General features: G+C 36.3%; 1 protein-coding gene across 7 annotated transcripts in view; it reads right to left on the reverse strand.

The window, feature by feature from the left end:
- Positions 1–21,093, reverse strand: part of LTBP1 (latent transforming growth factor beta binding protein 1) — a 199,430-nt gene that overhangs the window by 111,827 nt on the left and 66,510 nt on the right. For 5 of the 7 annotated variants that reach the window (XM_042789538.1, XM_042789534.1, XM_042789539.1 and 2 more), the window contains exon 5: positions 18,962–19,129. In XM_042789538.1, coding sequence (XP_042645472.1) covers positions 18,962–19,129 — 168 coding nt within the window. Of the gene's footprint in view, positions 1–18,961; positions 19,308–21,093 lie in introns of those variants that run through there. The other 2 variants (XM_042789541.1, XM_042789542.1) reach the window with 2 other exon arrangements.

Raw genomic sequence — 21,093 nt, forward strand, 5'->3', positions numbered from 1 at the left:
CTTAATAATTATCTCTCAAATAAAATAAGTTAACTTGTATAACCCACCCATGAAGATCATAAAAATATTTAGAGAATATACTCAAATTATTTCAGGGACAAATTCCAAAGTACTAAAATATTTTAACTCCAATGGAAAGACAAGGGTAATTACTTCTATGCCAGCTAGTACTTGCACGTTTCCCAGAATATAAATTATCACATGAAACATGAAAAATGTCAGTATCGTATAAAAAAAATATTTCTTAACTCAGAGATACAAACAGTAATAGGCATGGTTCAGCACTTTCTAAAAATATGATGTAAGACTATAATAAACCATAATCTAGCTGAGCTGTCAACATTTTCAGGTACTAAATGATGTAGAAACAACAGGAAAAATACCGTAAGTTTTTGTTCAAGACAAACAAAGTTAATTTTTTCAGAAAGCAAAGATTTTTGGGAAAAATACCATACAGTATCCATTTGTCAGCTTTAAGATAAGATTCTGACTGTAAAAATAAATAAATAAAATTATAGACTTTACAGTAATTATGGCATTTTGCTGGATTGGTATTGTGCAGTCTATATTGAATTACAATAAAAATGAGAAACTGTAGATAATGCAAGGTAATTAGGAACCTAGTGCTTATTATTCCAAGTGGTGTGATCTCTGGACAACTGCAGCCTGTCGCTATTATTAATACTGTAAAACATCAGTAGTGGAAAAGGAACCTGTATGTTGTGTGTCACAAGACAAAGTTGGACTTTCAGCAGCCCAAGAAGTTCCAAACCTGCTATGTAATTCACTTGGCCCAGGAAGAGTGCTCAAGAAATGGTGCAATTAGCCCAGCTCGTTGCAAAGCACCCTCACGTTGTATTGACAGGGTCCGGAATGGCAATGTCTGATCACCAGATAGGTCCACGTACAAATGTAAACAGCTGTAAGAGTTTTTCCACTCTGTCCTGAAAATGTATATTTAATATTTTTCTCATCTTATCTCATATTTTCATTTAATATAAACTGACTGAAAGTACTTCAAGCTGTAGCACTGTGCTAAAAGGCCTAGTTGACTTTGGAAGGCTATTCATGCCAGCATAGGACTCACTTTTTTGGGTCCCAACTCTGTTAGGATTTTATCTGAGTATATAAAAGATGCCCTTACGGAATGGTTGTTGCTTCAGGGCAAAATAAAGGATTTCTGAACACAGCAGTAATTAAAGCATGACAGCTATCTATCTCTCACTGATATTGTTTCTCCCTGAGCAGCCACAAATGAGCAGGTTTACTGTAATGGCAACATCATACAAAGAATTTTAGGTACTTGTAAAGATCTGCCTGAGCAAGGCTGAAAGCTAAGGTGGTTTTCCTGCAAAACTAACATCGCACAATGAAATAATGTAAAGTAGCATTAAGGGGACAGCAGTTTGGTGTTTGAAAGAATTACAGTGAAACAAAGGCAAACAGAAGTAGTCTCACCGAGAAATTCATTGAGTTCAAGAGGTCTATCCCACAGATTTTATTCCCGCCCTCTCCAGCCTCAAGACAACAAGGTAACATGCAAAATCTAGCTTTTAAACAATATAAATATACCCAGTATTTCCACCAAAATAAATCAATTTCTTCCACACTTCTGTTCCTATAAAGCATTTGGCACCTGGAAGGCCATGTTGTGTGGGTATCTCTGCATTACAAGGTGCTTGCTCTTCAGGCTTTCTTCTCCTGCAATAGCCCAGTGGGTAACAAAAGGGCACAAGAAAAGCTTTGCTTTCAAGCAAACAAAATTTTGTGCTAAAAATACTAGGAAGGAAGATACCAATAGAAAAGAGTTCCTTCATGCCCCTTTTTATAATGATTTGCTGTGGATCTTCACACAAATAGCTAGTGCAAATAAGTGCAAAAAAATGCCACTGAAAGTTCTAGTATAAGGTAAATATTGAATAATGTCTCACTATTTACATATAACAGAAAATAAAAACTCCAAGCTGCTCACATTATCATGTGGTGCAAATCACTCAGTCAACTGATTTACATACAGATATATTGATTTACACCTCTTGAAGGTCTGGCCTAATGTAGGAGGAATTAACTTTAAATGAGAATACCGTAAATCTATTCTGATAATATAAAATTCTGTAATAAAAAAAAACCCAAAACAAAACAAAAATACACAACTGTAAGTTATACTCAGCCATGTAAAAACAAATAAGATGTGATCACCAGGCTAAACTGAGAACTTGATAATCTCAAATGGCAAGTATTATAAGAGCTTAAAAAAAAAAAAAAACCAAAGCAAAACAAACAAACCAAACCAAAACCAAACCGACATGTTGAAATAAAATATCTGATCATTTTAAATAGGTATAATAAGCACACACACACCTAATCGCGATGTTTCCTCAGGTAGTTTATGGCCAGGAGAAAGGGCTACGTTTGATTATGACACTGGTGCTGGAAATCACAGGCACAAAACTTCAGAGCTGGAATTACACACAGACCATTTGAGAAAAGTGAGCTGAATCGATGGGGGGGGGGGGGTGGGGGCGGGGGTGAGGGATGGTAAGCCTCCAAAAAGGCAGAGGAAGGAAATGCTATTTTATCTTGACAATGCTCTGGGTGTCTCAGGTTAACAAAGACCAAAGAGCCCTGGGGAAAGGACCACTTAAGATAGGAACAGGATATAAAGTCAGGGTATGTTTGAACAGCTCAACTTCTAATGAAAGTTTTTTTACTTTGTTTTGTTTTGCCATTGAGGTTAAAGAACTTAAACAGAACGGCTGAACACTGCCTGAAGCTTAGGGGACATTCCCGACAAAAACCAGACTCATATGCTGGGAGAGACCATTACAAGATGCTGGGTTTGCACGTATGTTCACAACTGGCATTCAAACAAAGGGCACACTGGAACCTGATTCTCACTGGGCTGTTGCCATTTCTTCTGAAAAGGAAAAAAAAAATGAAACAAAAATATCCATTATGGTGTGAAACCCTCTAGCTGCTCAGAGCCTGATAAAAATGTGGAAATATATCTGCACAAGACGACTAGAAATTTCAGTTCACCGGTGCGTATCTTACAAACAAAATAAAGGATTAATGGACCTAAAAGAAAGGCAACAAATTCTTCACTCGGATCTGCTGTAAGCCAAGTCTCTCAACTCTCTCTTAAGGATCAGCCAATGTATGATTGAACAAATTTAACAACTTCTTAATATAAATGAACAGCCATCCTTTAGAAATGTAGAGACAGGTTTAAGGAATTACAAACATTTTAAGTATTCTTCTCATCCTTGGGCAATTAATCGGTAATAACAAGCTTTGATTTCTCTAGCATCCAAAGGCCTTAATTCCCCCAAGCCTGGCACATCTTGGTGGGTATCACTGTTCAAAATGAGCCAAGCAGAGACGGTGCATTGAGGTGCCCCCACAGGAGTCTCTAAAAAGCTAAATACACAGAAAAAGGAGAACATTTGCAACATTAATCCATATAAAGCTGCCACAGCTATGGGACAGAAACACAAGAATAGAGCCTGAAATGATCAACAAAGAAGCTAGGAAACCACTGATATGCAGTTTGCCCATGTAATTACATCATCTAAATTGTTTTCAAGATATTTAAACAACACTGAACAGCTCCAGATAAACTAATTTAATCAAATACAAATGTTTTCATTTAATCAAAATAAGATGTAACAAAACAAATTCCAAGCACCTAAATCCTCCTAATCCCTAAAAAATAGCCCACACTTACCCAAACAAGCCCTTAGGACAGATGGAAACTCCCTTCCTGTAACCAGCGTTGAAGAAAATGAAGATAGCTTTTGAAATGTTCCTCATCTGACTCTCCAAGTTCCTCTTTTACACCTCAGGGAACATGTGAGTTTGTCTCACTTTTGCCTTTCCTACTTACACGCTATCAATTATTCAAGTGTAAACACTATTCTGTTACATCAACAGGCTCTCCAAGGAAAACCTTAAATTGCTCATTAGATTACAGTATTTCCACTGGATGCATCACAAATCAGCAGATTAATTTTGTCTCTGAGTACTGCACAGTTATCCAGCATTACTATATGCCCCACAGCTGTTTGGGCATCTTTCATCCATGCTGTTACTAAGCACACAGAAAGTGCAGGGACTAGCACGCAGTCCTACCAAACACAATTTTTCACAAGAAAGAAGAGATGGCATTCATTGAGTGGAAGCACTGCAACGTGCAACGTTCTTATAATGTAGTGCCTCTAAACACCATATGTTTTAGGTAAAAGCTGAAACCCTGAGGTGCTATACATAGATCTGCACAATCACTCCAAACATACTTCTACTTTTTAACTGCAGAAACTCTAACAGTAATTTACAAAAGCCAGAGAGGCATAAGCTACAGTAATGATGCTATCCTCCAGTTTAGACTTGTCCCTATTCCCCTACTTTTATTTATTTTTTTTGTCTACATGTATTGTTGCCCCTTGATTTTCTAACTACTTCATCCTAAATGGTTTTCAGATTCCTGGATTGCAAATCAGATGTGTTAAGTAAAGGAGTTGCAAATTAAGTAAGCAAATTTTTTTTTTTTTTTCTAAAAACAAGATTAAGATACTCTTGATATTAAATTTGTGCTTTGGGAAGCAGAGTGAGAAAAGAAAAGCAGCTTCAAGTGGCCTTGATTTAATAGTAGAACACCTCTACATTCACATCTGAATTTATCCTAATCTTTGTATTTCAACAACTTTTAAGAGAAACACCCTATTGCAACAACCAAACACCATTTTTAAAAGTAAATCTGATAGTGAAAGCTCCAGCAGCAGATGAAAAATGGTCTTTGCTGCTCACCACTGAGAAAAGGAAAGCGATGCCCTGCTCATGCGAATAGCCTAGTTACCACCCCCAAATCCCTTGTTATGTACCACTGTTATTCACGGATCCAAACAGTGAGGACAGCACCGGATTTAGTTCCAGACATAAGCAATCCTGCAGAAATGGCTACTCTCTGTTACTGCTGGAAGCAGTTGCGGTATGTGACAAATGACAGTATTGCCCAAGTCTTAATCTTGTGAAAAAATGCAGTAGTCACTTCAGTGGGTGCATTAACATTTACATTTGTTCAGTGAGAAGTAAGTAAAACAACTAAAAATGTTCAGAAGTAAAAAACCCTACTTTATGCTATTCAATGTGGTATCTTCCACCATGCCAGACTTTTGACCAGAGCATGATTCAAAGGAACTCCATCGAATGTGGTCCCTTACACTGTCACCTTCACAATGCTTATCAGTAGACATGTAAGTATTATAAACAAGGATCTTATCAAACAGATCTTTACCCTGAATGCTGCAATATATTAATAGAAATCGTCCTAAAAGGCTGAACATGATACTGAAGGCACTTCACGTGTTTCTTCTGGAAAGAAATAAGATCTGCAATACTGTAAGGAAAAATATAAAACAGAAACCTACCTCAAACCTAATGGTATGATAAGAAAAAATATGCAGCTACTAAACTGGGTTCTCAGCTATCGTGAATTAACATGGTCATTGACTCCATTAGAATTTGTCGTATGTTTTTAAACTATTATTACCAAGGGATCTTTAACAAAGTAATGCAGCACCACTTGGGAATGGGATTATAAGTACTGCTGTTTATCTAGATGAGGAAACCAAATTATTGCCAAAATAAACAAGCTTTGTGGTCTTAGTCCCATCTGGATCATGCGTGTTTTTGGGGTAGGGGAGTGTGGGAGGGGAAAACTCAAAGAAAATAAAGAGATTTATCCACAAAGAACAGTCCTGAAACAAGTTTAACACTTCCAAAATTCAATCTTTTCTGCATATAAATGTTATTTTCTATAGGTAAAATTATTTTCTTACATTTGCACTGTTAAAATTATTTAAACCCCCTTCCACAACATTAGGGATAAATGTAGAATGATGACATCACTCAGGAATTCTATATATTCACTTACTATTAACATCTCTCCCTCCCACGAAGCAATATTAATGTTAAGCTGCATTGCGGGGGTCATTTTGTTGGTTTGCAGTTGAGTGCACATGACATTTCAAGACTGTTAACATTAAAGATGTAAGCAAACATCGGAGTCCAAGGATGAACTCAACTAATAAGGAATTCCTGAGCAAGAGAATGAATTGCATTCAAGTAATGACAACTGTCTTTACTCTGCTCTAACCCAACTGCAACCACTTTTGACTCTGTCAAGATGACCAAAGCAGCAGGTTGCCTCTAAAAATCCCAGAGTGAGGAGTTCTGTGTACATGCCACATACAGACGTGCACACTTTCCTTTTATATAAAACTACCTCTATATCCAGAAACTACTAACAAGTATACATGAGCCTCTGGTGTTTTTTTCTGCTGCAAAGAGCACCTTAAACTTCTAAACTTTATGAGAACATGAAGATTTTAAAAACTGATTACTTTAGGGACAAGATAAACTGTCCTAGAAATTCATCCCTCACTGTATCATATTATGAGAGAAGAGATGAAATACACATATTTCAGTGTGAGGAATCCAGGCAGAATAATTAAGGAGAAAAGAGTTTTAGCCTCCATTTCCTGCAAATGGTGTAACACGGCATTTGTGTGCCAGTTTCCAAGGCTATGCTGTAAAATGGTATGCCTGGGACCTTTCTGAGATGGACTAAATGGTCTTGAGGATGAGAGTCTCGTTTCCTGTTCTTTAAAAGGCACATTAACGTAACCAGAAGGCTACCTAGAGATATCTTGCAGACTGTGAAATCAATAAATATTTTTGAAATCTAGTTTTTGTTGATGCGACATGGACCTAACATGTTTAAAGAGGAAAGAACATTGTATCTTCCTCACAAAGCATGACATTTCATTCTTTCAGCCCCTTTATTAAGATCACTATCTTGAATTCAACAGCTGTCATGTACTAGGTGAGACTATCATCTAGATAAGACTAGATACAACAGTTCTCATGTACTTTGAAACCATCTTTAATCAGTATTTCTAGTTACTAATATTCCATAAAGTCATCAGGCATTTCTATATAATGCATGTATGCTGGACAGATTGTTTCCACACACAAAGCAAATGGTTATTGAATCCTTCTGATTTTCTTCTATCGGCAGTAATAATTTATAAATATGTCTGTCATATGTTATCTCCTGTACCACTAATAGGCTTCTTCTCATATAATATTTAATGTCTACCCTGGAATATTTTCCTGTGAATTCTTTAGCTATCCTTACCAACTATCTATATATAATAACTTTTAATTTATACTTATATACTTATTTTCCTCCCTTCCACTTGTCATCAGATCACTCCATGTTCCACTCATCATTACAAAATCAGGTTGGTGTCTTCCTTCTTCCTTGGTGAATCATGACTGAACACTTCCAAAAGTAATTTCAATCTTTTCATGCTTTTCCATATTTTTTTTCTCCTAACCAATTCAAGGGCATAGGAGTCTCACAGGACCTGTATCACATCTTTCCAAACTCATGTGATAAGCCAGATATCCTCAGACATATCAAATGCAACCATAGGCCTGTGTGTAGGTGACTGAAATGAGCACCATCTGACCAACAGCTGCCAAAACACTATTGAAGTGTTACAGTGTAGAAAGAATGGGATGGCTGAAAAACAATATTAAAATATTCAAACGCTATGAGAAAAAATAAAAGGCATGCTCTGTCATGAAAAAAAGCCTAATGCTGTGTTTGCTCAAGATAAAAAGGGTATAGCAAAAACCACGGTAGTTGAGAAATGATTGACAGGAAGATTCTGGCTAACAGGCATGATGCTCACAGTCACTCTTTGCTAAAACTGCTTCCAGTTTTCTCAATATCTGAGACTATTCAGACACTATTTTTAGAGGCATGGGGATAGACAGTGTTAAGGGATGACAGACTGATCGTATTTGGTGAATCTATTGATTTTATTAGAGCTGAGCCTGATATATTGAGTATAACACAAGAGTTAGGCCTCGAATCAGTATACTAAGGGAACAAAAAAAACCAAAACATTAGTTGCTGTTTATCAGGAATGAATAGCCAGTGTCAGACCTTTGATAATGATGCTAACATACACAGAAAAGCTACTGCAAGCATTTCTTCAGATTTTTACAATGTGTTGATATTAATTTTGCTTTTTGTGCAAGACATGCAACTGAAATAGTATCTCTAGGGAAGGCTGGGTTTGAAAGTGTATCAGGTTAGCAACACATCTTTAAAACTGTAATTCTTAAAACCATTTCCTGCAGAATACAAAATGCAACCAGATTGCAAAATAGTATGTTGGAGTATAAAGACTTTATAGGTATTATTTTAAGCAGTCCTGAATAGCTTATTAATTGCCACTGTCTAAGTGGGAACACTGAAATTAAGGTGCCCCATGTCTGATGAAAATTAAACCCTTCCTATGCTCCGAGTGCTTTTAAGACTCTTAACTCCTCTGTATAGGATAAGTGTGCCCGAGCATGCGTAATACTAACATGTATTAGCTAATGGTGTAATGTATCTGTCTTCAACAGACAGAAGAAGAATTCAACAGAAGGACCGATAACAAAGAACAAGCGTCTTTATAGCTACAGGATTCCTCCAGGCTGTACTCTTCCTTTCTGGTGTCAGCTGAGCAGCTTTACCCACCTTTAAGGACTACAGGATTAATGAGTAGCTTAACCATAACTACACTGAGCTGTTATTGCTCATGCACTGTTACAATCTGATGAAGTCACTGAACTGATCCCTCTGCTCTGACACCATTCTCCTATTAGGCTGTTTCCAAAAAATGTACTGGACTTGTGCATGGGGTAAAAAAAAAAAGTAGCAACACTCAGTAGCGTAAGACAGAGGAAAGAGCTGCTCTTAGACATCAAACTACTTGGTTACCATCAGACAAAATGGCAAAATGTCCTGAGAAACATTTAAGTGATTTGTCACACCTCTGTTATTGCGAAGGCTCTGAAGATCACAGAAGCAGCAAAGCTGACACTGGCCAGGGACATCAGCATCCCTACGATTTCTGGCAACTGATTCATAGATATTTAAGCTGCAATTCATCCCATTTAACCTTTTGTGCCTTCTCGAGCCATTTAAGTTAGGAGCATCATTATCTGAGATTTCCCACTCTGCCAGTGAAGAGGGGCTTACCCACCAGGCCACTCAGGCCACCCAAAGGCCAACCTGCCATAAAGCTCTGTCTCATCAACGACTGCTAGGCCCCTGACTCTGGTACCTCAGCAAGGTTCAGTGAGCAGCATGAACCCCCAATCTTAGATCCAAAGGGTCTATGAACACTGATGCACTGCATCCCATACCACAAGATGCCCTCCAATAACAAAGCTACGTTAAGAATAGAAAAAGAAAAGCCATAAAAACTGTAGTCATAACAAAAATTTCCCAATAGCAGGAGACCGCACTCTGATTACTGTAACATTACCACAGTGCCCAGTTTCATGTGAAAAAGTTTACAAGAATAAAGTAGGAATAGATTCTTTCAAGTGGATACCCATTAACATACAAATAATAGCTTGTAATCCAGACCTTCATGGACTAGTTAAAAAACATTAAAAACAAGCTATCTAAGATTTTCTGGCACTGGCTACATCACAAGAAATTGGAAAGTTTTCTAGGGAGTTGACTTTGAGGAGGTGACATAATACAAGAATATTAGGAATTTATTCAGAGTTTGAGCAATAAATTAGGTCATAGGAGACCAGTGAAAAGCAAGAGAGTCAAATCCTGGAGTTCCGAAGGAGGAAAGAGCAGAGTCAGTGCTAATGAGTAGGAAGGATAAAGGTTACTCTGCAGAGAACGTACAGTTGGAAATCCATTAAAAAACACACAACTCCTCATAGTGGTTCTTTTAACAACACATAATACCTGTATAAATTGTTGCACAAGCTGCATAAACCTAAAATATAGTCAGTGCTTTGACTGGTCATGTCAGGTTCCAAGCAATTAAACCGCGCACCCAGCTCCCCGGAGCTGTGTACAACCCTGCTGACAAGCTTCACACCACAGTGGTGTACCTGACCTTGTGCACTGAAATGTGTGCAAGTACAAAAAAATCCCCTTGCCTCCATTGCCACTACAGGCATTCTTGGACCTATGTAACTTCTGATGAGATTGAAAAAAGGTGTTCTAGCACCTACATATATAGCATCTAACATGACAAGCTGAATTTAATATAACGAAACAGTAACTAAAAGAGACACAATGGACACATACTAACTGCAGGTAGGTAATATTACAGCGTATATCATGAAGCTGGTCTCCTCTGGTTCCCTGTACCAGTGGTCTCCAAAGCAGGGTGTGCTTACCCCAGGCAGTGTTCAAGACAATCTATTAGTATCTTGGAAAGAAATATGTTTTGTATGATTAATAAATAAAATAAATTTTCAAAATAGAGTTTACTTCATCTTTATCTCATCCATTTTTACTTTCTGTTTTGTAGATGTTTTATAATGTAGATATATATAATATATACAGCAGTGCATGTATATAATTTATAAATAAGTAATAATTAAAAAATTACTAGTAAGGATGTGCGATCAAAAAAGTTTGGAAACCACTGCCTTATACAACCTATAGATAGAAGGAGTCCCTCTCAAGGAGAAGACAGAGAACTCATGTTCCTAAATTACGACATGAAAAGTTGCTGAAAGTTCCTCTAAACTTGAAGTATCTGAATAATATCAAATTTAAAAATTTGACTTCAAAGCTCAGCTTATCATCTTTAACTTAAACTAAAAATACAACCAACAAGACAAATTAACAAAGTATTTGGTTGAATAAAATACAGATGAGAAATAGTCTCTGTGACTAGGTTTCTTAAAACCTCAACCCCCTTCTTGTGCAAGCAGCAAATACCCAATTTTTCTTCTATTCACTGACTGGCATCCCTCAGGACTTTGTAAGAGGTCTATAAAAAAAAAACTTTGAATTCCCATGGACTTCAACTTTATTCACATTTGTAAATCACTGATTGAAAGTTCACGGTTCCTTTTTAACAGTTCAGATTTGTTTATAGGTAGATAGAAAACTCAAAGAATTTAAATGTGTGTATAATGAAGATATGAAGATATAGGTCATGTTCCAAAAGAAAGATCCAGAAATCTCTGTCATTTATGCTACAAAACAGGCCTCTCAATTACAGTGATACTCAACTCCAAGAACTAATTACAGGTAGAATGGATAGGTGAAAGTTATACAAGCTACACTGTGCAGAAACAGGGGAATTACCTGGACTAGAATAAACAAGAACAGAATACACTGTAGAGAGGCTGAATGAGGAAAGACTGTGACCAGTACAGCAGTGATAGCTGCTTGCTTCCTTCTGATTGTCTTATGTCCAGAAGGACACATTAAATACAAACCCATTTGCTAAGAAATCTATCCATGATAAATGCCATATTTTAAACAGTAAAGAATTTTTTTCAGACTCTCCTGTGCTTGCATAATTCAAAGGCAACTTCCTTCTTTAAGCCAAAATTGGCATATACTTGATCTTCAGTGAGGTATGTGCAAAGACATTTGGTTTAGCAATAACAAAATTATAGCTGTACAAGGTAGTGTGTTTATTTGAATATGCAACAATGTAATCATTCAAATAAATGCACTCAGTTCTCTTTTTACAGTACTTCAAGTCAGATGTACATAAACTAATCCCTATAAATTAAAACCATATACAGTAAAGTAGAGCATTATGCATTTTAACTTTGTGTTCTGTTTTGCTTTAACTTTGAGGGAAACATAGTCCATGTGTTTTTGAATGGCTGCAGGTGTGGATTTTGTACCATTTCCATTTGTGGTTTTTCCTATGACTGCACATCCAAAAACTGTGTTCTCTATAATATACAGTTTGGTGAGTGCTTTGAGAGCAGATGGACTTTTGCTTTGCAGTGATGCTCTGAAGTCCTTAAGGTGAGCAAGGGAGTGGAAATGAGTTGCTGACAGGCTTCTCTAAATTCAACTTCATTAAAATCATCTGGCTGAACAATGTATTTTCTTTAAATTAGCATCTGGCCTCCGTTAGAATCAGAGGGAAGATGTCAAATTTGAATAATTATTTTAAGATTATGAAGAAAGAGCTCACAGATGCTGTGAACTGCATGGTAGAAACCAGAACTATTTGTTGATGACAAGTACTGACAAATACATGGGGGAAAGAAAGCATTCCTTCTGAACAGATGTGGGTATCAACAACAACAAAATCCTTAAGATATAATTTTTCTTTGTAATTTGAGTACAGATGGCCAATAATTGAAAACGCATTAAAACCCTGAGTGCTGCTCAGTCTACAGAGTGGTACCTTTACATTACAGGCTAGAATTTTAGTCCACGAGCGGTTCAGATTAGGAAAGTCTACACTACACCACCTGGATTGTAAGTAAATTAATTCATTCTCCTGTCTGCTCAAACTTCCTTTATACAACATAAGCATATTGGAAAAAGGAGCATCTGTTACATTGATGCTCATAACTGGTTCCTCCCAAATTGTTTTGCATTGGCTCTTCAGGCTGTGAAGTACCTTTTTCCTAGTATCTTCTATAAGAAAGAGGATGTAAACGATTCATAAAATCATTCTACTGTTATTTGTTCTTTTTTTTTATTTTAGCCACTCAGTCCAGTGTCTGAAGAAAAATACTTGGCCTTCGTTTTGTTACAGCTGTTACAATGCTGCTGCATGAATAAATATTTCAAGCATGGTCATCATTTATACAGATTAAATTTCAAATTACCAGCTAAAGCAGTGAATAAACTCCAATGTCCTGATCCTTTTCCTTTATTTTTCTCCTGAGACATACACACACTCTATCAGACTGACCAACTTCCTTGACTACTGTTGCAGAAAGTTTAAAAAGTTAATCTTTTAACTAAGTTGTCCGAGAATTCTGAAATTTTTAAGTGTCTGCCAGTGTGTGTTAAAAGAAACAAATATTTCATCTGGCAGCAAAAAGAGCATAAAACAATAAAGCCTGACAAGGCAGAAATGATAATTACTGCAGGAACAGTAGAAACAAAACTTTTACCAAATAAGGCTACAAGGTAGCCACTACAGAGACAGTAAATGGACTAAACTGATAATACTGGGGGAATAGCAAGGTTCTTATATCATAACTACTTCAGAAAAGGATGATACTGTGTCAAGTTCAAGTGCAAATCCCAAGGATATTTCAAAGTAACACTTCACTCTTACCCACAGAGAATACACGACTAAAAACAGACTATGAATTATCATACACAGTTCTTGAGCTAAGCAGTTATTTCAGAAACAAGCTCCTCATCAATTAGGATGTCTGATGGAACATAACCAAGTTGAAAACCAATGTGTTTTGGTTTTTGTTTTTTTTTTTTTAAATGTCAATTCTCTTCAGTTATGTTACCAAAAGGAATTCAAAAATCTCTGCATGACATTTGTTATCAATTATTTTAAATCCTCCACTTGAGTAGCTACATGTACATCTGCTAAGTCTCAGCTGAAGCCATAGGAATGGTGTTTTGCTGGGGCACAAGTTACATAGATGAGATATGATGAGTCATCTGACCAGGCTGATACCATTCACCAAGCAGTAAACACCACTTCACAACAGAAAGTACCTCTTCTAACATGCTGCCAATTCGAGCAACTCTTACTAAACCCACTACAACAAGCAATAAAATATAACAGGTAGAAAACTGAACAGCGTACACCTTACAAGCTGCAAGAAGAGTTTGTAAATTCTCACAAATCTACACAAATACTTCTACAAGTCTCTTATATAGCTTGATATGTCATCAAATTTGCCCTCCAGAATTATTTACAATAAATACATTTTCATACCAAATGGTATTGAAAAATCTTCCTCAAATGTCAGACTCTTAGAGTACTTCTTAAATTTAGTAGGATGTGTGTAGTATGTATCATACGGAGCAAAGAAACAACAACATTATCACGCAGCAAATGGCAGAAAGAAAATGCCATTCATTGCACTTGGATCTCCTGTCATACATAAACTACAGATAAAAATATGCTGGCTTGCTTACAGGTCATTGACATTTTTAACCAACACAATTCTTGGACAAGACAAGAAGTGTTTGTATAAAAAGCAATGTCAACTTCTACAGCACTGATAGAATTTCATGATCACGTATGTCTGTATTCTACCAACTTTTTATAAAATAAATGCTTTACATTTTCCCAGTTCTAAATAATTATGGTCTCTAGACTCTTTTCTAGATAGGAAATTCTGCTAGAATGATAATTACATAGTGAGTCTTTTTAGTAAATACCTATTGTTTTAAAATATATTGGTCAAATTTTCTTTCATTACTTTCAACAGAAGACCAAACAAAATTTGAGCAAAATGTTTATGCTGCTTCTTGGAAGTTGCTGTTGTATACGTAATTGAAAATTTCTGGACAACTTCAATTATCCAAAAACATTTGTACAGAGTCAACACAGTAAAATAGGAAAAATTTTTGATACTAAAATCCAGTAGGGAAAGTGCCAAAATTCAATAGCAATATAATTTGAGCATTATTGCAACAGGTACAGGATATGCAGATCACTGATCCATGCTGAAAGTTTTAAAATTTATGATTAAATAAATGTATCTGGTCCTTCAAAATATGAAGGACCAGACACATTTTGACTTTGGACACCATGTCACCAAATAATGTCTGGTAGATCCTTATTTATATGTTAATACAGGACCAGAGACAAATGGACCTTTTACAGATGAGAAGAGAGGATGGATAAACATCTTATCATTCTCTTCCAGTCTCACAAGGAAGATTGACTCACACAGACTGCAGGCCACAATACACACACATCTGACATCATTCTCAACCTCACAATTCCCTACAAAGACCAGTGAAGCTGTAGGAGAAACTTTAACTTTCACTCAAATTCAGTAAAACAAGAAATAAAGTGTTCATCAAAATCCACCTTTCTTCCAAGGGAAATCACACAACAAAATATTCCTTCATCCCCAATAACAGCCTAATAAAACTATGGTTGCACACAACAAAGCCAGGGGAAAGGATAATGGTGCAGACTATATGAAAAGGGATCAGAAGAAAAGGGGAAGGGAATGTTAGAAGAAGAGATACTGATGAGCATTAAAGATTGACATAAAGGGGAGTAACAGAGCAATAATTCTGTCACCAGCTCTGCCACAATTATCTCCTATGGTCTTGGGAAAAAATTCTTAAACTCTCCTTAGTCTCCACCTGCAGAATGCTGCTACTTCCCTGTTTGACACAGATACTCCCAAGCGCTCAGTCACAAACTTTCTACCGAAAGGTATGGATTTCCACTGAATAGCATGCAACTCTTTTAACTTTTCATTTATAACAGTTTGAACGAATCACTTCAAATGAGATGCAGGGCTGCAAATCAGTGAACATAAACCTAAGTATTAAATGACTTCTTCCTTTACTAAGTTCTGTCATCCCTGTGCAATGAATGAGGCAGGGATCCTGTGGGGGAAAAAAAAAGAATGTAAATCTACACTGAAATACATAGTAGCACAAGAGGGAAAAAATTAAAGAGCATGTAGAACACTAATTTGGGCATTTCTTAATTCCTTACTGCTTCATTTTACAGTTACAAATTAGTTGTTGTCCTCTCACTCCTTACAGACAGAAAATTCATTTCAAAAATAGGTATTTTGGAATGTGGAATAATTTTGAGGAGAAACAAGACACATCACTGAGTAACTTCAACAGTCAATGATACAGAAACCTCGTCTGTTATTCTATATGCATCCTTTCCTATGCACATATATTGACCCTGTTTTACAAGCCTCTGTAGATGTATCAGGACTGAAATACCATATAAACTGCACATGCATCAGTCCAATAGAATAATGAGAATCATCTATGCAGCAGAAGCTTCCATTCAGATTTAATGCTTTCATTCTCCAAGCCAATGAAATATTGGAGGTTGGTTAGTTTAACTGTGCAATATATCCCATTCACAAAATGAAATTGCAAAAAACCCCAAAGTTTCACTGAAGCAGACTGGCAGTCAAGGAGATCCTTCCTTTTAAATACCAAGCTTTCATCACCTCCAGCTGAAATACTAGAGTTCTTCATGAGAACAGCCAAAATCTCAGCTACCTGAAAAGTTACATTTCTCCCAATCTGTTTCTTGTTGTGGGTTTTTGTTTTTAATGGCTTATCCATACCTAATAAAATTTCCAGGAAACAGGATTTGTTCCTTGCCTGGACTCACTGGTACCAAGTTCCAGCTGAAATGACAAACTGGGCAAGTTTTAAGAATCTGAAAAAACCCATGGAAAAACTTGAGTGGCTTTAATACAGGCACTGGAACCTATTATCTCTGAAAATAAAAAGTGTTTACAAAATTCAGCACAAAGTTTAAAACAAAGGCAAAAAACCTTTACACTGGTTCATTATTAGAATGAATGGATTATTAAGAACAAAGCAAAGCGATGGCCAACTGCAATCTGTCACCAGAGAATCTAAATTCAATCTTGCATACTAGAACGCTGCTCCTGCTACAGAAATACATTTAGATCTAACAACCTAAAGCAGTTTTGTAATTCCCCCACTCATAGTAGGTATCTATGATTAGTAAAAGGAGTTAGTTTTCCAAATAGAGCATGTGAATTTATCTTTTCTGGCTTTAGGAAGAACAAATACTTAAAAAAAAATACTGAAAAAGTGCTGCTTGCTGCTTTAAGTATGTATTTTCTGACACAACATTCCCTTTCATGGCTGCACTTTTAAAATGTCAAACAATCAGAGTAAGAATTTCTATGCACTTTGGATAAACAGTAGGTAAACAACTTTAGAACAGGAACTTGAAAGCTGAAAGCACAGGCAAAACATAATACAGATGTTAAAATATAACAAAAACAGATTATCTCAGAAGACCCAAATTACTTCTGCTTTATGTATCAGGAAACATCTCTATCAGGACAAGCCTCAGCTAATGAGAGGCACTAGTTAGAGAACATATATAAAAATTATTTCAGTAGTATATATTTTAAATCCTGATTCAAAAGCTCCTGAAAATCTGTGATCAGTGAAGGAACTCAATCTACAGGTGTAGGATCTCTCCTCTCTGGCTATTAAGAAGTTAAGTTCACTCAGCATTTTTAACTGGAGAGCCTTGAAGTCACAGTTTCGACCTTCTCCTTATTCCTTTTCTGTAAAAATGATGATACTTAGAGATGTGGTGAATGCTTTTAGTCTTTTAAAGGTAATAGGAAAGATAGCTACAGATAGGTTAAAAATCCCTATACCTCTGTAGCAACATGTTCTTATATATTTTCAAACATAATGCTCACCTGTCTTTCTACCACATACTATTATGAGCTGCTTTTGTTGAATATTTCTAGCAGCTTACTGTACACAGTGCATCATTAGCTGCATGGCCTGAGGCCAGGAAGGAAGGTGTGGAACACGTCTTCACAGGTCAATTTCCACTCTCCAAGTTTTCAAGTATTTGAGAGAAGGTCGTGTTACAGCACAGATTTACATAGCAGACAAATTACATGACTGCCCATTCTCAGCATTTCGTAATTTCAGTAAAAAATTAGGTCAAATGAAAGGGGGGAGAATAACCCTTTCCTTTCACAGTAGTCGGAAAAATTAAACAAAAAACTTATTTAGCTGTGCTTCTTGCCAAAGCATTGGTAGAAATCTATACTGACAGTAGACACAAGTTTAAAGTATTTATCATCCCTTTACAAAATCCTTTTCTTTTTAATGCCTCAAAACAACCATAAACAAACCCAAAATGTGCTGTAATGCTCTTTTAAAAGACTGTTTTTATAATTAGTCCAAACCATATATTTTCACAAACATGCCTATTATCAAGGAATGTGTTACTAATTTCAAGAGCTTTCACCCACAGTCTGACATTCTAGTAGGAGTGTTAAGAGAGGGAACTGCTCTTTGTATCGTCTGTCCAGATGAAAAGAAGAATAATTTGGAATAGCTTTTCCCTCCTCTCAGAGCCTGAAATATAGTGCACTTGAAAAAGGGCAGTTTTGGCCAGCCTCAGCACTGCCTGACATTGTGTTTATACTAGACGGAGACTAAAATTACAGTGTTCATATCTGGCATTCTTTGAGTACAAATTGGCAAAATAATTAATTTTAGTTTTTTTCAGAAAATGATACTAGGATATTTTCAGGGTAAGAACAAAATACTTTCAAAGAGCAGTTAAGGATATCATAATGTGAAACAACAAATTAAAAGTGATTAGATATGTATCCATGGATCTGCATTTCTCCTAGCTTACAAGACTAATACTTGCACACAAATTCCTACCAACATCATATAGTGTACAGTTAAAATATGCTAATCATTATCCTAGATAGTTTTCACGATTTGCTTCAACACAGTCAAGCAGTTGTAGAGTTTAGACTGGCATACTGCTGATACTCTTAGTGAGCTAGCAAAAAGAATAAACATTAACAGAGAAATGACTGACTTCAGTAAGTTCAACTGGACTTAATATTGTTTCAGTTTCTAAAAAATTATGCATATGACATCTGATTTACTCTCAGCAGCAGGAAAAAGTTTTAAGCTGATATATTTTTAAAAAGGATTGTAGTTTTAAGGAACTCCTGAACAATTTTTTGAAGACAGATTCACTGTGTTAGCTAGATTTTATGTGCATTTGATACCTATTCAACAAGCAAAAAGAGGAAACAACTTTTTGTGCAACCTTACATTTTCTCTGTTTACCAACACAAACTCCGAGGGATGAATTTTACCAAAAGCTTCAGCTTAGCATGTTGTAGCTCTGCAGCTGAAAATTCAGATGAAAAATATGGGAATTTTTTTTCTATGACACAAAAAGAACTTTTGGGAACATTTCCGAAGGATACCAGAAAGCTTGTCTAACATACAATGGTTCCTACTCAGCACAGCCCTCCAAACAAAGAGTAACAGATGCACAACTGGTATTAATAACAAAACATCTCCTCCCTCTGTTAGTCAAGAGAGGACAGCTAAGGACAAATACAGTTTCAGGATACTTACCTACTCGGAAGTTAGTGGCTGTCAGAGTGTCAGCAGCATGGCCGTTTTCACTAATGAGGGTGGTGGTATTTCCCTTCTCACAGTTATTCTGACAGTTGCCTTTGGTACAAGTCACTTTACAGATGCTGGGTGTAAAGACCACCTTGATGCGACCGGTGTGATTTCCCACTGTCAGCGGAGGCAAAGAAAAAAAGAAAAATAAACAGATCACTCTGGTATCCATTGATTTCCTCAAAAAGTTTGGGAAAAAAAAAAAAAAAAGGCGGGGGGGGATAGAAAAAGGCGACAGGTCTACAGGAGGAGGGCAGTCTGCAGTGCTCTCTCTCATAGATCTCCAGTGGTGTCTCTGAAACAGGAGTAGGAAGCTTAGCAAACAGAACTCCGGGATCCGCTCCAAAACCACATTTAAAGTCAAGTCACTGGAGTGGGATTAGTAATCACAATGCTGCACTTTATTCACAGGCAGACAAAGAGCAATACCAAGGGCATAACAACTTAAATAGCCAGCCCTGACAGGCAGATGTAATGTAAAGAGGCTGGCTGTGCACCTAGGGGTGAATAAACTCTTGTGTCCTCCTGCATACTTTTCCTGTTTCTGCACTTATTAAGTCACTATTTGTAGCTCGACCCTTGGAAATGTTTTAGGCATGCGGCATGTCTGAAAACATCTGTCTCAAATCTCCTGGCACCCCAGCCCAAAGTGGTCAAACCTTGTGACGCAGCTGCCTGGACCCATTTTTTCACAGTTTCTTGGCACTATTTTTCCACAAGGATTTACATATTATAGACTGAGCTTTGCTGTCAGCCTTTGTTTAAGTAATAAAAAGCTCAGAGAAAAGGGTAAGTATCAGTGCTCGAACATATTGTTTCTGAACTTGAAGATAAAAAAATGGCTAGATTCTCTTTTTATATATACTTTCTTACAGTAATTTAAAAAAACTTTACTGTAATGAAGACTGAGAAAACACTAATTTTTAATTAAGCTGATTAGAAGAACTTGTTACAGAATTTAATTTAAAACCAGATGTATTTGATTCTACATCTAACAGCTGGAGACAAAAAACGAGATTAAACCTACTTGTTAGGAAGATTAGGGGAAAATAATAGATTCCATTTGCAACTATTTAAAAAGAAAACAGTTTGTTCTCTGCACACTTACTCATAAATTCAGCAAGTTCTTTTAAATATATCATAGCATTTTTGTGGAAGCTATTAATAAATATTTTCATATCAAACCTAACAGTCCCAAGAAGTGATGCACATAAAGAAAAGAATCTTCTTCCTTGTGTCATAGAAATAAAAAAGTTGCTGGACAGTTGTCTAACCTAGTTTATGAAATACCCTCTGGACAAATATTTTTTTTTAAATCTCAAGAAAATGAAGAAAATCCTCCAACTTCAAAAGAACATAAAGCTTTCTTTTTTCTGGCTCTTCATAAACAAATAAATTAAAACAATTGTGCCAACTGTTTTGTCTACAGTAAAGGCATTGCTCTATTTGAATAGCAGCTGTAGTACAGATGCTCCCACCTTATTCTCCCTAAACAATAGTTAGAAAAAGCACAGCCCAGACAGACACAGGAATAAAATATTTCAATTAAAGGGTGGCATTGTGATTTTAGTAGATTTAGAAGACATTTCGGATTCCTGGATGCCAAGCATTTCGTATGAAAATTATTAATACACCTTTCCCAAAGAACAGACATCACTTGTGAAGTGCCGAGGCTAGAACTTCTAAGCTTTTCTTCTGTTAAGCACAGCTTCATAAGCAATACTGCCATCTTTGTATTTTATTTGCATAGTTTTATATATATCTTTTCCTAGAAAAGCATGATCCATTTTATATTTTCAGATGTTTTTGTAACTTATTTCCTTTAGGATGTGATCTAATTAAAAAAACATGGTTAGTTGAGTCACAAAAGTCAGTCCTGCCTACAGTGTAAAAAAACAGTATTGGGGAACCCACACAAGTTTTTCAGCTTAGCTTAAAAAGAAAAAAATTTTGGTATTTGGTTTTGCCAGTATAGATGGAACTAAACAATGATTTAATTCTCCTTCATAGTATCCTGTACTATGTCACTGAGCACTGTACTGTAGCAAAATTTCAACACAATGTTTATAACAACAACAAAA

The sequence above is a fragment of the Tyto alba genome, unplaced genomic scaffold, assembly GCF_018691265.1.
Source record: "Tyto alba isolate M040663 unplaced genomic scaffold, T.alba_DEE_v4.0 Super-Scaffold_16, whole genome shotgun sequence".
In the NCBI taxonomy this organism is placed as follows: domain Eukaryota; kingdom Metazoa; phylum Chordata; class Aves; order Strigiformes; family Tytonidae; genus Tyto; species Tyto alba.